This window comes from Passer domesticus, chromosome 6, assembly GCF_036417665.1.
Source record: "Passer domesticus isolate bPasDom1 chromosome 6, bPasDom1.hap1, whole genome shotgun sequence".
Taxonomy (NCBI): domain Eukaryota; kingdom Metazoa; phylum Chordata; class Aves; order Passeriformes; family Passeridae; genus Passer; species Passer domesticus.
In genome coordinates, this window is record NC_087479.1 from 11,153,477 (window position 1) to 11,166,852 (window position 13,376).

The following is a 13,376-nucleotide window of genomic DNA, read 5'->3' on the forward strand; positions in this document are numbered from 1 at the left end:
CAAAAGACATAAACCAGGTTTTAGGAACATGTCAAGAAACCTAGCAGGTCATTACATGGCTATGGCACTCAAAATCAGCATTGACACAGGCTCCATTGACCCCTCAGCAGTGTAGCTGGTACTTCCAAATCACAATGCACCTGAACTTGTGCTTTTCCTATGCCCCCATTAAATAAAACATAGCTCTTACTTTAATGTTTTCCACAGTCCGCTTCAGGTGGTTTAGAGTTTGTGGGATAAGGTGAAGCCAGTTAGAGGCTGTGGTGTGCAGTGTTCTCATCCAGGCTGGGCGTCCATCTGATGTAGAATCAGTTCTTGTCTTCTTCTCAGTTTCTGCATAAGCCAGATCATCCTCATCCTCCAGCATCTGCATTTTCAGCATTTTACTGATCATATCTATGCCTAAAACAGAAGATTTGCTGTTAGAAAAGCAGTGGCATCAAGTTTACAACATCCCACTATATATAAGAACCAGGACTTCCCATTATTCCTAGTCTAGACCTAAGACTCAGAACTGCCCAATTGTAGGTGGCTCCAGAAGCTTACAATAATGCTTTTCAGAATCAAGATAGGAGCTTGTCATCTGGAAGATTAAATGCAACTGGCTTTTTTTTGATTCACAGGCTCCTGGTCAGTTTTTGGATTACTCAAAAACCAATTATGTTGAAGGAGAAGGAGAAAGCTATTGACTCTTTAGCAAAACTTGTATTTCTCGTCTACTTTTTAGTTAAAATGATGGCCTGGAACTCAATGGAAGACAGATTGCTAAGTTCTGGATTTACCTTGTGTGGTGAGAAGAACTTTCTCTGCATTATTTGGCAGTCCCAGCCATGATGGTGTTTGTGTATCTGGGAGCATCTCAACCCACTGGACAAACTCTTCACGCCTGCAAGGGCAGAGTTTTAACATTCATTAAAGGGTTTCCTTTGCTAGAATGCCAAGGCAATGCTTTGCCTGAGACAGATGTTTACACAGCACAGAAATACAGGTTATGTGCTTGGGTTTTTTTTCTTTGTGTGCAGTTTTCTAATAAAAAAAAGTTGTATATGAGATCAGGATAAGGAAAAAATGATACCTGATTCCATCTGGCATCTGAATATCTTTGTGTCCATCAACCTTGCAAGCCAGTTTGAATTCACTGTCAAAACTTAAGGTGGTGAACAGACGTTCCAAGAAAGTGTTTAACAAACGCTGATCAAATTCATTATCGATACGACCTCCATAGATAGACTGGGCCATCAGTGTCTTCAGGGCAGACCAGGGGATCTTATCAGGGGAAATGTTCTGGCGACCCTACAATTAGCAGGAAACAATTGTTGAATTGAATTGAACAGGTTTTTTGTGCCTGCTCATCTAACTTCTTTAATTTCTCCAGCACAGACTGTTTCAGTGAAGATCCAAAGTACTTTGTTCCCTGTGCCTAAGTACACAACACTACTTGCCTTTGCTGTATCATCCAGCCAGGTATCCACTGTGTCACAGGCAGATCTCAGGTCAGACTCTCCAAACTCGTACTTCTTGGACCAGCCCAAGGGAGCATAGCGCAGGCGCTCTTGGATAATGGCATGGAACCAGGCAAGGAGGAAATACAAACGAGCACGCTCATTTGGAGACTAGAAGTGGGGAGGAAAAAACAACACAAAATCAAACTGTTACTCAAGTGAACTGATAAAACCAAAGCCTGCTAAAAGACTAGAAAGTATCAGATTTAATGCTAGATTGCTACTGAAACTGAATACATTCTACCAACAAAAAAAGCAATTACTACTTTGTTTGGGTGAGGAGAGAAAAAACACTTCAGGTACATCTTAGTATCTGAGGTTTTATAATCTAAGGTAAGATTTCAACAAACAACTTCTTCCATTTAGTTTCATCAAGACAAACCACAGCCTCACCTTGCACATCCTAGAAACTGGAATGCTACTGAAGGTCCTGAGCATGTTTGCCTTTACACCAGGAGGAGGCTCAAACACAAAGATCCGGCCGGCACGTAACAAATTCACTGGCACCTAGAGAAGATCAAGAAGCTCAAATTCAGCTGCTTTAGCCTTCACTAAATTAAATCCCAGCACAGTTTGCATTCGCTTCAAAACCTCATGGTGAGCACATGAGTACTGCCTTTCTTTTGGAGGTTGGGGGAATCAGCAAAAGGAACAGTGTCAAGTTTACAGCTCCAGTTCAGTCATCAGAAAGCAAGGATAATAACTGCCCTGACAGGTGTGGACTTTCCTTCTTCTTTACTGCAGAAGGCAGTCATGAGAGAACCTTCCATGGGGAGCACTCTTAGCTCTCTACAAGCCAGTTACTCTGCAAAAGAACCAAATTTTAAAATCAGTGTTACCTTTGGATTAATCTCCATGGTAAGGAAGAGCCTGAAGCAAGCATGGGGTTGCAGGGAATGTAGTTTCTTTTCTAGCTGCATGAGCCAGCCAGGAGCCAGATGAACATTCTTCAGCATTACCCATCTGCAACAGAACAAGTGCTTTTTAGTGAACAGCTTATGGATCCTGGCTGTGATGATCACAAAAGGCAACAGAATGTATCAATGCTACAGATTTTCCTCCCTCTTTTAAACTTGCCTTCTACATAGAATCAGTTACTATGTACTGAAAATGAGTTAACTTTCTTGTTTTGCAGGTACAACCTACTTTTCCTGTAAATATTTAAACAGGATGTAATGTGCTTACTATTACAAACTTAAATTCAAAAGATAGGCCTGCTCTTTTGTTTTACTCACAGTTTTATCTCTTTAACCAATAGATAACTTCCCCCTTTTACCTTTCTACTAGGCAGTATTCTAGCTGAAAATGAAATAGAACTTACCTTCCAGATTTCACTGCTGTGTTTATTGCTTTATCTGCTTGGTTAAACCCTTCAGCAGAACCTGAAAGACAGAAGGGTTGCTAAATCTCTTACTGTTAAATTTCATTTATGCTTAGATGTTGAAATAAGGTATGCTCTTACCAATAGCAATGGAAGTAATCTGGGTATTCTGCTCAGCTGCAAGGTCTTCAACGTGACCACTGGCATCATAACCAGGCACCGAACACATCAGCACAGGGGTATTTGGTTTCACCTGTGCTCCAAGAAGGTGAAAAGGATATGAATGAATCAATCAGTAGATAAATAGGAGAATGCAGTAAGCTCAGTGTTTCCTCTGTACAACTAAAACCATTATGTTACTCTTAAGTTTTACAATCCACTCCTCATACCAGAAAAGGGAAAGTGGATAGCTTAACTCATTGTGGAACTCAAGCAAGGTGGCCCTAAGCATTTCAAATCCAAGTAGTTTACCTCTGTATCCACAATGTGTGTCAGATCCAAAGGCTGCTCCATAATGGACATGAAAGACTCTCCAAGATTTGTTGAAACAAAGGTATGTGCCATGGCCAACAAACGATCCGGACGGAAGGCCTGGATCAGAAGCAAGCGATGAATGGCCTGTCCAATGGGAGCTGGAAACAGGAGACAGGATTAGATGGACCCTCCTCTCTTCAATTCTCCATTCAATTTCTCCCCATCTTGTTCTGAAGACTACATATTTAGAAAGTTAATTATCCTTTTGGAAGATCTGATGCAACTTTTTAATGGAATGCTTAATATTCTGTTTTAAATTTGACAATTGAAAAAAAAAATTAGCAGCTTCAGCTGGTTTACAAAATCTACAGCCTAGAATTATTGCCATGAGTGGTTTTGATTTCCAGAGACAACAGATCTTTTCACATCTTCTCGTTCACAAAAAGAATCTGCTCTTCTGCTAGAGTTTGAAGTCATATACACTTGACTGGCATGTAGAGGGTAGATAACCTGGAGCTGCTTCAGTTAATGTTCCAGCAGTTTCAATAAGCAGCCAGTAAATACTCCCTCTTAGAATTCTTAATTTAGAAAGTGACAGGAATGAGTCTGGAACGGTCAAAGACAGCAACACTCCCTGAAGTTACCTTTCAGATAGGGGAGGAACTGAAGGGCAACAGTTACCCTCAAGTTCTCACTCTTGAAAAATTAGCACCGACAATTAATGTAGCAAGAGCTAACTTCAGGCTTAGGTACAACTACAGGTCTAAAAGTCTACTTAGACCAGCCCTGTCCTCAGAAGATCTGTGTCTTGGAGCTTTTTAGAGTATTGAGATATCTCCAGACTGGCAATGACCAAGGTTAATCTGAACTATTATGCAATCTAAAGTGATTGTAGAATTAAGTTTCATCCTCACAGGAAGACCTCACAGTAGTTAAGGTGCAGCAACCAAGTGTCACAACTACTACTTAGAGAAGAGTTTGGTTTAAAAAAAAATCCAGTGAAAACAAACAAACCTCCTAAAAAACCACAAAACAACCCAGAACCAAACACACTAGACTTGAGGTTTTTCTACAATCCCAACTTTATGATTTTCTCAACCATTAAGGTCCAAAATTAAATTCTACTTTAGAATTACTTTTAAAATCATACTAACTACTTAGATCAGTACTGTAGGACTGATATGGACAACAGTGCATCTTCACTTACTTGCAGGTTTCTCTTCAGTCCAAAGGTATGGTACAGTCTGTTCTGGGGAACTGCTGTCCAGCCAGATACAGAATTGCTGTATTGGAAAAAAAAAAAGCAAAAAACCTGAAGTTGACTTTCAAGATATCGGAAACATACAGTAAGGACATGTACAACTCAAATTATACTTTGTCTATTATCCTATCTTCAGATGTGCCAAATCCTTTCACTGATATGCCTAATTTCACTGATAGCCTCCAGCACACCTGATTCTATAGATCTCTATCAAGTCCCAGGCCAAGCTGTAAGTTATTTTTACCCCAGGCTGAGCAGTTTGAGAAAAATTAGATGTAGTAAAGAGAATTCAACTTCTAATATAAAAATTTGGCAGGGCAAACCAAACAGGTACTATTTAAGATATGGACATAATTTATGGCACAGAGTTTCACAGTCAAGACAAAGATGTATTACTCTTTGAACACTTCAGTCATGAGAAGGTGCAGTGTTCAGCAGCTGAGTACCATCCAAATTGATTCACAAAGGCATGTCCAAGAGCCCACAATAATGAAATTATGTGTGGCTGGGGCTGCTCCCCTCTACTGCATAATTATCACACAATAGTGGTGCAGCAAAATACATGCAGTGTCAGGCTTTCTGCTACCATGGGAACCAAAGCTGGTCAACCATAAAGCCAGAGGCATGGTGAAACTGTATCTGAATGATGAACAGTGCTGGTCTTTACAAGTTTCACAGCTGGGTTATGAGGGAAGTAAGAAGATTCATTTCCACAACTACAACTAGTTAATCTTTAGGACATCCCTTTCCACAGCAGGAGAGCTTGCTTGTAAACATGAAGCTTTTCAAGCAGACACCTGAAAAACTTAACAAGATAGTTCAGTGGAGAGACAGAACCCAGGCAACACTTACCTCATCAGCTTGAACTTTTGAAACAAGGTCCTTAAATGCAGGAAGGCAGCTCAACCTCATCATTGCCTCTGTTTGCTCTACAGTCAAACCATTGATTTTGGGGAGAGATGCAGTGTTTAGTACAATCTCCTTCCCTCTCAAGAAGTGCTGGAATTCTGCATCGTATGTAGGCTCCCTAATGTTAAGGGAAAAGAAGACTTTAGCTAGATGCCTTCAAGAAAGCCCTCCCTTTTTCAACTAAAGTGAATCAAGAAAACAAACATTTACCCAATAGTGCCTTTCAGTTTGATACGGGCCAGCAACATGGCAAAGGTTATATGATCCTGGTGCAGCATGCCACGTGCCACTCGGTTGAAGGCCACCTAGGAACAAAAGAGAGAAGTAATGTAAGAAGTTTTGAATTCTGACCCTTCAAAAATTATTAAAGAATTACATTTATTAATTAAAAAACTGAACCTGAAAGAGATCCTTTGTGATGATTGAGAGACGATGAGTATGGTCTGTAATTCCCTTCAGATTTGGGTTCTCATACAAGACATTGTGATAGATGTCCAAGAAAAACTGGAGGGAGTACTGGTACAGGAAATGTATCTGAAAGAGAAGAGAGTTTATTTTGCCTCTCCTGCTGTTTGATAACCAACAGAGTATGCAGACCAAACTGCAATACTGGGCAGTGTCTATTTTGCTTTGACCAGTAAACACTCAAAGCTCCTGAGAGGAAGAACTTACCTGTTTCAGTGACTCCATAGTAAAGTAGATACTGCTGCAAGCTGTAGAAAGAGGCAAGTACTGCTGGGAAACAGTCTCCACTTCTTGCATGACAATATCAGTCTCTTCTACTTTTCTGGTGACCTCTGCTGCTTCCTTCTTCAGGTTCTCAAGTGTAGTAATGATGGTGTCATCATCCAGGATACGTCCCTTCACTTCATTAAGTGCCTGGAGTAGGGATTTTTCCAACTGACGTAAGCGCAGCTGAAATTCACCTTAATTAGAAGAAAAAAAAGCCATTCATACATATTGTACAGATATGTTAAGGAATTATGTGAATTGTGTGTACTTTGCCATTGGGCATCCTGAAAAAAAGCGTATGAAGACATTTCACTGTGTACTTTTAGAGTAAACCCACTGTATTCTTTTAGAACAGGAGGAAGTTAATTTTGGTAAACATACCCTGAAGCTTGAGGAGGTCAGAGCGTTTTTCATCAACATCTGGTCTTTCAGCTTTCAGGACTTCATTCAGACACTGGCTCTGCAAGCTGCTGCGAGTTACTGTGAAGTTCACAAATGTAACACGAGAGCAGAGGTCTGGTGGGAATTCAACCTGTCACAGGAAACATGAAAATGTTTTCTCAGCTCTCTTCACATGCCATTTCTACAAACAGGACTGCTTTTGATTTTCCTTACCGTTGGATCTCTGGTGGAAAGGAAGATAACGAAGGATGGTGACAAATCAATATCTTGGTCTCCCAGAGTAATCAGAACTCTGCCTCCAGTTCTTCGGACTTCACGATTCAGAACAGGATTCAGAACTGGATCATAGCTCTCCACATCCTAGAAAGATAGATGTGTTAAAGATTGTTGTTTGCAAATGTCTCAAGGTAAAACTCCCAATCCAACAGGGGCTTAAAATTCTGGTAAGCAAACAATTGGCAGCTGGTTTGGAAGAGGGATCACATTCAGAAGAATGCACTTTAGATGTGTAATTGAGCTACACAGGTACAGAAGGGAAGTATTATCAGTGGCTGTAATTTTGTTAGCTCTACTGCAGGTAAGCCCTATTCTAAACAGCACAAGGAACAGTCACTGATCTTTTCCATTTCCATACTAAAAAGTGAAAAACATACCCACTGACTTTCAAGTGAAAGTCAATTATTCCTATAGCTGCCTATTTCTTCATATTACTGGAGTTTCTCCCTGATACTCAGGGCAGATTTAATTCTAGACAACTAATCATATTAGTTGCCATTATCTATGACTAGAGAAAGCACAATAAAAACAGACGGGTTGCAAGTAATTTTATAGTATGGAAAGATAATTTCAAAATAAAAGAATTTCAACTTCAAATGGTGGAAAAGGAAATACCTTCTTTTGATTTTGTAGCTCACTAACTCTTCTCAGGACTAACACCACATGTATCGCTAGTTTACTTGTTAAGTTGTAAATTGAAAATCAAGTTGCTTGCATGTTACTAAGAGAAAAATTGCAAACTTTTCTAACACACAGGACAGAATTCAAGAATTTAAACAGATTCTACACAATCATGCCACTAACCTGAACAAGAAGTGGGTTACCAAATCTCAAGGCACTTTCCAAGTTCTTCCTGAAAGCGTCATCCAAGAAGCTTGTACGAGTTATCTTACGGTCTTTATATTCATTCATGATAAACTCTGTAGCTTGCCCAGAGGGATCAATGATCAACGGATACCTTAAGTTAATAATAAAGCACTTTCATTAGTTAGATTTTGACTGCAGACAGTGTCTAAGCAGTTTTATGAATTTACATGGCATTATTAGTCTCAACTCTAAAACCTTGTTTATTCCATCACTAAGTTGAGGCATGTTCAATGACTCACTTCACTTTTGAAAGATAAGTTTGTATTTGGGCAACAAAATAGCTCAAATAACAAAACAGTTCAAGCCAACTTATTTTAACAGCTAAGCATAACAAAAAAGGCAAGCAAAGGTGAATGAGAGTTTTTATATTTACGCATGGTTGAGAAGCTTTTATGAACATTAGAGCTTCACACCCTAGTGAAACAGCGCTTTGCAGGAGCTACTGTGATTCAATAGGTTCAAACCCTGCCTGCTGTGAGAATGTTGCTTAAAAACTTCACATCTTAGAATGAAGTACCTGTTAAAGCGTTTGAGCATGATGGCATTCTCTGTGCACAGGTCATCTGCAGGCAGGGAGCTCGCCTGCCAGCGCAGCCGCTCATCGGCGTTGGAAAGGTACTCGGTCCTTGCGATGTCTGTGCGGAACTGCAGGAAGCAAACAAAGTCAGTATTTCACTTGACATTCTCTAACCAGCTGGTGAGGACATTTTAAGTAAATGCAGCTCTACAAAGCTGCAACAGCTTTCCAACAGCTCCATTCTTTACCTAGCAATCCTAAAGCTTAACCCCTGCAGTAAATCAATTTATGGTTAACTGATCATGACTGTATCTTTACCTGAATATTTGCTTGCTGCAAATGGTGAGACCATGTAGTGAACAGATTCTGACGCATCTGCTGATCAAAGTAGCCAGCGTAGGCAATAAAAGCTCCTGAAAGTAAACAGTCTCCTGCAATAGTGGACATCTGGTTTTTGAAAGTTTCACTTGTCTTCTCCCATCTTTCACGTTCAGCAGAAAGACTCTTCAGAAGAGCTGTGCTACGGTTTACCTAGAAATAAGGTGAAGGTAGATTCTTTAGATGATAAATGTTCCTATATTACAAGTCTCTCAGAACACTTACTCAAGGCCCAAGTCAAATTTAAAAGCTCTGACTGAGATTAAATTTCGGGTTCTTCAGTGCTAATTTATTAAGTTGATTCTAACTGTTACCTTAAGGAACTTAGAAGTGCTAAGTACTAGTACAGTAGCAACACACTAATGATGAGATCGAGTACAGAGAGAAATCCATACTCCCCTCCTTGAAGACCAGTTTAGACATTACAATCCCACTACACCCATGCCTGTTTTCAAAGGCTTTCTATATATTTTAAACCTTATGAGAACTGTCTTGTTAATCAAGCAGCAACATGAGCTGGTATTTCTCTAACTCCAGGCAGGCTTCTTGAGAAGCCTCATGACATCCAGAGATGAAACAGTTCAAATGCACTGCCCAGGGGAAGCAACCAAGTTCACTCTCAAATTTGAAGAACGATTCAATTTCAGACTGTCAAAGATCAAAGAATGAAAAATTATTGGTATATGAAGTCTTACTTTTGCTTCAACAGCAGCCAAGTCTGCCTTAATAGCTTGAGCCTCCGAAATCAGTACTGCATATTCTTCTTTGTAACGGGCAATACTGGCCTCAAGATCACGAATCATCTGCTCCACTTCATTTGCTTTCTGTTGGTTGTCTTTGGCATCATCCTCCAGCTTCTGCAGCTCATTGCGTAGAGGTTCCACTCTTTTCAACATGTCAGCATAGTTCAGCTGCAAATGGAAAACAGAACCTTTGCACTTTCTAAAATGACATGTTAACAGGAACCACAGCATTCAGGTATATACTATCAACTGTATCGTTTCATATTTATGCACTTCTGACCTGTGTGAGAATTAGTAAGTACTTAAGAGAAACTCAGTATTGTTTATCAGTCCCCAGGACTCTATTTTAAACTAAGCAAAGAAACATAAATAATTGCTTTTTGCAAGATCCTTGTACTGCTCTGTAGATTTACACAGTCATTTAAAAGGTTCAGACCCCATTAAGAAGGGCACAGCATTGTTTTACATAAATATTCAACGGGGTGTCCATGCCAGTACTGTGCCAATCTGCTCTTCTTAGCAGTAAAGTGAGTAAAGCTAAGCTTTACAGAACAATTAGGACAGGGCCTGTTGGCAAGATTCAAGTTAAACAGAGTCTCTCCAAATCAAGCCATTGCAAGCAGGCACAGTTTTAATGAGCCAAGAATTTTGCAGTATTGGAACACCAACAGGCAAGTAAAACCACTCACGCTGAGGGGAAGATTCCCAAAGCCTATTCCTTTAGGAAACTTAAAAGTCTGCTTTGAGTGTGTCCTACTCTGAGGCAAGACAAATGCAGTCTCATTAAGAGACTGCATTGCATTTTCCACTGGACAACTGCATTATCCTGCATAATGACATTACTACAGAAAGTATCCACCAGTGTTCACTGGTGGATAAAACTGAAAACAGGTGGATAAAACTAAAGTTTTTCAGTGCAGAGGCTGTATCACAACTGGCCAGTAATTCTTTGGCATAGCACTATATATATCCCATCAGCATTCATCTAAACTATCTACCCCATTTCTTAGAAGCAAAATAGCCTGTAATACTGAGCAAGGCAAATTCAGGGCCTTTAGACATTGCTATGTGCCTTCTGGCTCACTCTTTTCACCTTGCCTTTGCTTCCTCAAGCTGACTTTACCTGTGCAATTGCCCATTTCACCATAGGTCCACAGGCCAGTGATGCTCTGTTTACAATTTCATAGTTGTAACTGGGATTTGACAGGTAATTTTTCTTCATCTTCTCCCGAATGGCATCACTGCAAGGGAAAAATTTTTACAGACAGCATGAGTACACTATGTCAGCACACAGGTGCTCAGTATCCCTTTATCTAGCCTGCCTTCCACAGCTGCCAAGAAACATTCCCTGTCAGTTTTGCTGAGTAGTAGCTGGGATGTTCAACACGTTGTTTCAGAAAATACAGCTTAAAGGTGATAATAAAATTTTATCAATATTTTAAGATTAGTCATTCACAAACTGCTGAACTCTGGAGCTGGAAGGGAGTTCAGATGTCTCTAGTCTGACCTTCTGCTCACAGTTAGAGCCAGCTAGGAAGCTGACCTAACTGAATGAAGCCCTCAGCAGCCTAGTCTGTTATTGCTGCAAAACCACTTTCAAATGACAATGTGCTTTGGACAGCAACACACTGCTTTGCAACCATGCCACTAAGTCACACAACAAGCAACTGCTTAGCTCCAATTTTCATGATACACCTTAGCTTCAGTAGTCTATTTCCTGCATGTACCACCTGCATGCTCACCATGTGCAATAAGCTGGTGTCAAAAGAAGTCAAAGCAATTACACAGAGGAAAGACCAGTTAAGACCCTCTGTTCTTTGTGAATGTTTTGTTCACATAAATATCTCAGTTGCACTTCACCTGATTTCCTCAGCAGAGAAGTTGACAATGGTTGGAATGAAGTTCTCTCTCATGATGATGGAACGTATCTGCTTCCAGTCAGTGGTGCTTTCACCTAACAGCAGGCAGATGGACTCCAGGGCCAGCTTAACTGCTGCAGGTGGATTAGCCATGGAACGGACCTCCACCAGGTGCTGCTTCTTTATTGACTTCACAGCTAAGCAGTGCCAGAAAGATGAAGAGTGTTGATTGGGAAGAAAACAAACAGTTAGCAAAGCCCAGCAAAGTACCCTGGATTTACAAAAATGCTTTAAGATTCTAAGAAGGAATATGAGGTTATTAGAGAAGCAGATACTACTGAATAATTGCTATATTACAAGACACATGTCCATGAATGCCAGCTTGCCAAATGGGCACCGGCAACTTGCTCTGCTGCCTAAAAATGATTCACTCAAAACCAGTGATTTGTCTACCCGGTTTAATGAAGGGCAGTTTGACTGTATGCTGTCTGTTCAGCAGCAAGGCATCACTGGTCTTCTACAGCTGTCTGACAGAAACCAAGCCACAAGCCATAGAAGGAGTATCAAGAATCAAATTGGTACTATTACACAAAGGAAAGGGGAAAAAAAAGGCACAAAAATCACAGCACAGAGACTGTGAATTTGAAAGAAGGGATTTCTTCAACTCTGTTCAGCCCCATGCTACGAGCCTACACTTTTATTAGACAGAATCAACCCAGATCACAGTGAAACACATTCCCATAGAGCAGTTTTAGATCCAAGACCACAGTGTGATCTCTTAAGGTGCTAACATACCATTCTGAGCTTCAATGACAGCAGGCTCCACCTTGTCAAGATCTTCTTTCACACTCATCTGCTTGTCTGCAATGACCTCCTGCTGCTTGTGCAGCTGTTCCTGAATCTCCTGGCTCATAACCTGTAAGGAAATTTCACAGAAAAATACTGCTTTTTAGAAGCTGAAATTCTTCCAGTATTTGGTCTGTAGGCTCTGTTTTGTAAATAAAATAGTTGCTATGCACAGAGATTTAACAAAAATTTTTACCTTTTTCTTCTCAGCTTCCTGCTGGTCTTTCACCATCTTTTTCAACTTGTCATTGGCTGCTGCATTTTTCACTTCCAGCTCCTGACTCTTTATTCTTAGGTCACGTCTCAATTCCTCCACCTAAGATTGATTGCAAGACGGAAGAGAGAATTCATATTGACATCTATTTACTCACTCCAGCTTTATAGAGGGCAAAGTTTTAAGAATACATACCTGATCAACTGTTTCCTTGATTTTTCTAAGACCAACATTCAGATGCATTTGCTGCTCCTCCAGTTCACTTCGCTTCTCATTGAACAAGTTGGCATAATGGTTGATGAAGTCCAAATAGTGGCGTGGTGTGATTGCCATGGTTCTGCCTCCTCGTTTTGCCAGCCGAGCATTAGCCTTTAGGGAACAAAGTGTTGTAGAGTATGCACTGTTTTAAAATTTATTTGGATGCCAAGGATCATAGTTTTTAGGAAACTGGTGAATGATGCCATGGCCTAGAGGTAAGTGTAAGTTGAGCAGTGTAATAACATACCTGGTGAAGAGTCTGATGAACAAACACACAGCTATTGACAATAGCCTCCCTGTGCGATGGCGGTTGTGGCAACTTATCATACACAACTGGCATGTAATCAGGCACAATGTAGTTTGGTTTCTCAAGATCCATTTTGCTTGTGAACTCTTTGCCAACTTGGTACAGTGCCTCAGTTGACCAGTCTCCAAACCAGTTCAAGACACATCTGAAATACAAAGCATTTGTGAAGACTTCCCCAAAAGTAGTGTTTTAATGGTACCTGTAAAATATGTTGGAATATGCAGCAATTACCTGTTGAAGAGTGCAGGAGAGGTAGCTGCTCTGTCCTTCAGGCCCTCAGAAGATGGATTCATAGTGAACACTACATGGAGATTGCGAATAACTTGGCTGGTGAACCATTTGTAGAGTTCCTCATGTGAATCTAACATTAAACCTTCTTTCTGTGCTCCTTCTTTACACTGAGTCATGAGGGTAGCATATTCATCTCCTTCAAAGAGACCAGGAACCTAATTCAAAGGATAGTTTTGTTGTAGCTTATGGTTGCAAAAAGGTGCAAAAAATATTTATTTA

The 13,376-nt window shown here is 40.3% G+C and overlaps 1 protein-coding gene across 1 annotated transcript in view; it reads right to left on the reverse strand.

Moving 5' to 3' along the window:
* DYNC1H1 (dynein cytoplasmic 1 heavy chain 1) overlaps positions 1–13,376 on the reverse strand; it is a 45,306-nt gene that overhangs the window by 3,239 nt on the left and 28,691 nt on the right. Inside the window, exons 47-73 of the mRNA XM_064423320.1 lie at positions 13,098–13,312; positions 12,807–13,011; positions 12,497–12,670; positions 12,284–12,403; positions 12,037–12,157; positions 11,243–11,438; positions 10,506–10,623; positions 9,335–9,550; positions 8,580–8,792; positions 8,262–8,389; positions 7,682–7,835; positions 6,815–6,961; positions 6,581–6,731; positions 6,140–6,393; positions 5,867–6,001; positions 5,678–5,772; positions 5,411–5,585; positions 4,505–4,580; positions 3,295–3,455; positions 2,965–3,076; positions 2,824–2,884; positions 2,342–2,465; positions 1,896–2,009; positions 1,443–1,613; positions 1,076–1,293; positions 783–886; positions 191–402 (exon numbers count right to left, since the gene is read on the reverse strand). Coding sequence (XP_064279390.1) covers positions 191–402; positions 783–886; positions 1,076–1,293; positions 1,443–1,613; positions 1,896–2,009; positions 2,342–2,465; positions 2,824–2,884; positions 2,965–3,076; positions 3,295–3,455; positions 4,505–4,580; positions 5,411–5,585; positions 5,678–5,772; positions 5,867–6,001; positions 6,140–6,393; positions 6,581–6,731; positions 6,815–6,961; positions 7,682–7,835; positions 8,262–8,389; positions 8,580–8,792; positions 9,335–9,550; positions 10,506–10,623; positions 11,243–11,438; positions 12,037–12,157; positions 12,284–12,403; positions 12,497–12,670; positions 12,807–13,011; positions 13,098–13,312 — 4,170 coding nt within the window. The remainder of the gene's footprint in view (positions 1–190; positions 403–782; positions 887–1,075; positions 1,294–1,442; positions 1,614–1,895; positions 2,010–2,341; positions 2,466–2,823; positions 2,885–2,964; positions 3,077–3,294; positions 3,456–4,504; positions 4,581–5,410; positions 5,586–5,677; positions 5,773–5,866; positions 6,002–6,139; positions 6,394–6,580; positions 6,732–6,814; positions 6,962–7,681; positions 7,836–8,261; positions 8,390–8,579; positions 8,793–9,334; positions 9,551–10,505; positions 10,624–11,242; positions 11,439–12,036; positions 12,158–12,283; positions 12,404–12,496; positions 12,671–12,806; positions 13,012–13,097; positions 13,313–13,376) is intronic.